General features: G+C 31.5%; 1 protein-coding gene across 1 annotated transcript; it reads right to left on the reverse strand.

Annotated features, from left to right (window-relative positions):
* Nucleotides 1-2,627: 2,627 nt before the first annotated feature.
* Nucleotides 2,628-4,883, reverse strand: LOC114195654 (reticulocalbin-2). Its single transcript, XM_028086195.1, has 6 exons — nucleotides 4,253-4,883; nucleotides 3,907-4,009; nucleotides 3,752-3,817; nucleotides 3,425-3,580; nucleotides 3,167-3,263; nucleotides 2,628-2,874 (listed from the first exon to the last, which is right to left on the reverse strand). Exons 1-6 carry the CDS (start codon nucleotides 4,758-4,760, stop codon nucleotides 2,752-2,754), a joined length of 1,053 nt encoding a protein of 350 aa, XP_027941996.1. The 5' UTR covers nucleotides 4,761-4,883; the 3' UTR covers nucleotides 2,628-2,751.
* Between the last annotated feature and the right edge of the window lie 267 nt (nucleotides 4,884-5,150).

Below are 5,150 nucleotides of genomic sequence, written 5' to 3' on the forward strand. Positions count from 1 at the left end.
AATTTTTTTTAGCTTAACTGGAAGAAACTTTTCCTACTATTTTATCAGAATTCATTCATCCATTCCATCTTGTATTATGTTAGATAAAGTATAAAGTTATCTTGCAAAACCTCAATTTGAACACTGTTTGGTATAGTGAATACGTTATAACCAATACAAGATTGATATAAAACAGATATATTGGTATTGTGAATATGTTATGAAGTTTTATTTATAATTATACCTTTGATAAATTTGATGATTTGGCATAAATACATAAGTTTTGAGCATGCCTTCTTTGTTTATTGGGAAATCAAAATTCGTCTTCAACATTTCAACTTTATGGATCTTGAAGGAAATGTTTTGGCAATATATATGGATGAATCATTACTGGCTCAAAGAAAGTTTCCTCGAACCTTTGAATTAGTAAGCTTGTATAAGTTAAGCTACAACACATTTCTAACCATATGTTATTTAGGAGACAATTGTTTTTTGGTTAAGAATTTTTTTATATTGATTAGACTAAGATAGAATACCCTATTCCGAAGAAACCCACTGACTTTCCTAAGTCTCACATATCCATTAAATTCTTCACCTGTTTCTGTGTAAATTTTCCAGTACAAAAGGTAAATTTGAGTTATTTGTATTTTTAAATATTGATGTTAATACTTATTATGATATGTTTTGTTCCTTTTTTAAAAACAGGAATCTATAATATTTCACCATGCATTTTCACACTTTTGGAGAGAAAATTTTAACTCTAAGAACGTAGACACATATATGAAAGTAGACATGTATGACCTAATGGGGAAGCATCATGAAGTGTATATAGAGGGACCATATACTATAAGGATCTTTGTTAGACATGGAATTCCAGAAATCATATCTTATTATCATATACATGATAATGATGTCATGTATCACAATTATATGGGGACTACAAATTCTAGTTTAGAATGTTTTCTCTGATAAGGGATGAAATAACTTACTATGAACCACCAAAGGTGAGTGTTTGTCCAGGAAATGATCAGGATGATAATGAAAATCCGTTTTACTACTCTATGGAGAAGACTTTAACCGACTATATGTTACAAATAGAGTAACATATAAATGAGAAAAAGAGGAGTCTTCCACGTAGTCAAGCAAGATCTTACCATTGTAACTTCCACGCCAACCACCATGATCACCGAGGCATTGACCACCATGATCCAAGTAGCTTCAGATAGCAATAACCACGCGAGGAGGAATGAGAAAAAGAACAGAAAAGTGCAAGTAAATGGGATCAAAATAAAATATAGATCTAACCCAACCATTAATTTTAAAACATAAATTAATGCAGTGCGAGTGTTATGTTGGCGTAACTGTCGCAAGTTAAATCGGATATTATAATCCACTCAAAACTACCATAGCTTCCAAAGGTTTAGAGGATGAGCAATATTCTCACGCAAACCTGACATAAATATGTCTCTTTTTTGCTTTTGAGTGGGTTTAGATGGGAAGCTATTTTAATGTTTTCTTGTAGTGAATGTTTTATGGGAAATGATTCACTTATCTAATGTCAAAATCATTTGTAGATAAAAAGCATATATATTTTTTCATTCACATGGCTATATGGAGACTTATCCTTAAAGTGAGAATGTTTTTTTTTTTTATTTGATTTTTTATATATTGGTTGGGTTGTGTTACACTTTAATTCTCAACATAGAGAGCCAAGAAATAAAAGTTAAACACACATAGAGAGCCAAGAAATAAAAGTTAAACAATTTCCTTGTTTTGAAAATTACTTTTCTAAAATAAACCAATACACATTCCTTATGAACTCACGTCTATTTGAAAACCATTTTGCCTGAAGTAGTTTATACATATGGGTCTGCATGCAGTGCATTTTGCATATGCAATTGTGATGGTAATATTTGTGAAAGGAGTTTTTAATTCTATGCATAAAGAATGTTTGCTTCTCATACTATTTTTCTGGCCAAGTGAATCTCACCCCTTTGTTTGTTTTGATTACGTAATATTACATAGTATACATTTGAAGAAGATGGCTACCCACAAAAATATTTCATGCCGATAACAGACTCAGTTAATTTTTTTTAAAGTGAAGAATAATGTAGTAAATTTATTTAGTCTCTAGTTTTTTTTTTCAAGTATATATACTCGGATATTGAATTTCATATTTATAATTGCTTCCAACACTTTTTTGAAATGACAATGAAATGATAAAGAAAACAAAATATGAAATGATATGGTTTGACTTTCTTCAATAAATATTTTGTACTCTTTTTATTATGATTTTAAGTGAGAGTTTGGTTGAATGAGCCTTAAAAGCATTATATATGTAAGAAACAAGACTCACACATCTATATAAATTTAAGATTGTTTTTGTTAGAAATGGTGTTTGGTCTTTCTAATTCATTGGCGTAAATCTCTCCAATGTCTCCTAGAAAAATGTATTAGGTTGGAAGTGGTGTCTTTATTTTCCTGTATAAAATGTTTATTAGTGTCAAATCTCTATTAAGTTTCTCATACCGAAAACCCAACATTTTCCATTAATGATGGTTTAATAATTAAAAGCGAATGTTTAGATTAGGATTAGTAAATTTTGTGACAATAATGCCCGCAGACAAATTTAAAATGTTTATCATGGGTCCTGAGGAATAAGGAAAAATTGATTGTGTTTGAGTTCTATATTACAAAGCAAAAATGAATAAGAAGAACAGCTAGGTTGCTATTTGAAATACGTTAAACTTTTCTGGTAACTTGGTTCATACATCAAAGCTCATCATGTTCATCGTCACTTTCTTGGTGGCCATCTGCATGAACTGTATTGTAAAAAACAGATTCATGATCAAGCATCTCTTGGAGTGTCAACTTTTTATCTCCATTATCATCAGCCTGCATCAAACACAATAAAAGATCTCACATCCAAAACTACCTTCTTCAAAAATTGTCATTTGTTGAAATATAAATGGAATTAGGGTGAACTTAATTATAAATATAAATAAATTTAATTAATATCACTTTCAAAACACCATTCACTCAATAATAATTTTATTTTCACCCACCAATCAAGTTTTAATGAATAAAATTTCTTAAGAAATTATTTTGAATATAATTGTTTTTGTGTTTGACTCTTCTGGCATCCTTATTTCACTTAAATATATGTCTTCATGGATTGGTAACTAACCTCATTCATCAAAAAGCATGTGAAATACTTAGCATAAGCTAGCTCGCCAGGGTAGATATAAGAAAGTATTGGAATCAATTCTTCTGGACACAAAAATCTGCCAAATATATAGAAAATGTAAATTTTGATAATAAGCAGGAGCAATATTTCCTAATAATAACACTAAATCTTATTATTAGCTTATATAAAAAGAATACAGAGTTCAAAATATTGAGTAATTATTTCGAAAACCTTTTGAGGCAGGAAAGAAAAACTCACTTATCTTTGTTTACATCAAGCTGCAAAAATTTCTCTTCCGGAGAAGGTATCGATCCTCCATTAGTTTCGAAGGTCATATAACTTTCGTATGTACCATATACATGATCTACAAATTCATTAAAGTTCATTTTCCCATCTTTTTCATCGTCCTTGCGCCTATATCATAACCAAGTCAATATGTATATACAGGAATTTATCATTCAGAATATTGAACTTTCTTTCATTAACCCTAAAAAAATTATTAGTATGACCAATTAGAACAAAAAAATGGTGTAGAAAAAAACAAAAAGATATTTAACCATTTTTCAATTAAAAAATAAGGCTTACTTTAGCCTATCTCTCAACATCCACTTTAGGGTTTCTTTATTTTCGCTATCTTCTGGATGCAAAAAACTGCAAAAGGAGACGAATTTCTTCAGGTATATGTTGAAAACAACATAGAAAAGAGAAAGGAAAAGGAAAAAGTGATGAATTATTTATACTCTCTAAGTTCGGTGAAGTTCAAAAGCCCATTGTGATCAACGTCTGCAACGTGAAATCTTTCTTTCCACCATCCTGCTTCGCCATGCAGCATTTTGTTTTCCTCTGGTTTAGCATATAGTAAGAATTCAACGTCAAATTTATCAATCATCGCTGGTTTTAAGTGAAAAAAAAATGAATAAAAAAGAAAAATGACAAAAGCCACATGCACGGATTCAATTAAAAAACATAAAATCAAGTAATGTATTACGTAAAATCAATTAAAAAACATAAAAACATGAAGATGAAGGATGAAGGTGGATGAATAAGAGTTAAAACCCAACGATATATAAAAACATATTACGTTACCTATATGCTTTTCAGAAAACTGAGGTAAATACTCCTTAAAAGAAATGGCCAAATCCCCATTCTTGTCTTTGGAATCAAGCTCAGCTTGCGTGAGATAATCTAATCTCTCTGATGCTCGCTGAGTAATCCAAGCCTCTAACTCTTCAAAACCAACCACCCCATCTTTGGGTTCTCTATCTAACAAAGGGAACAAGATGATCAATCTCAACGTGGTGTTCAATTTACCGCCAGATGTAAGATATTGGTATGTCCCTGAAACATCATTGGGGGACGAGGTAGTGTCCAAAGTGGTCGATGTACGAGGAACAGGTTCCGAATGTGTTGTTTTCTTTTCAACCTCTCTCTCAATATCTGTGACAAGAGGGTCAAAGTTGGGTGCTCGTTCAAGTAACTTGTACCCAAACCTGCGATTAAGACGACCCTTTGGTTCGTCTTGGTTCAACGGGAACAAGCATTTGTAGAGCAACACGGCGGTGGCTATTAGGATATAAACCACCGCCTTTGACATTTTCGGGTGCTGGCTGAGTTTTGAGGCTCTCAGAGAAGAAGCTATGAAGAAGGAACAAAAGATAATATGGAGAGAATTAATGAGAGGGAAATACGGTTATTGATGGTTGGAGAGAGTTTAATTAGGGGACATAGAACCTTGTTCGAATGAGAACACCTAAACTAAAGTTGACCTATTTTGCAATGTTTATATTTATATAACAAATTTGCTTCCATGCATGAATGGCTCTAAATCCTTTTGCTTGCATTAGTAATTACCAAAGTCATACCTACTCATTTTATTTTTCAGTAAATATCATCTACGTCTCCACATATTTTTTTTCTTTTTCTAATATTTTTGTAAACGAATGTGTGGTTTCAGAGGACAATTATCGTGTGCGCCATTCAGAAT

The sequence above is a fragment of the Vigna unguiculata genome, chromosome 8 (assembly GCF_004118075.2).
Source record: "Vigna unguiculata cultivar IT97K-499-35 chromosome 8, ASM411807v1, whole genome shotgun sequence".
Lineage (NCBI taxonomy): Eukaryota > Viridiplantae > Streptophyta > Magnoliopsida > Fabales > Fabaceae > Vigna > Vigna unguiculata.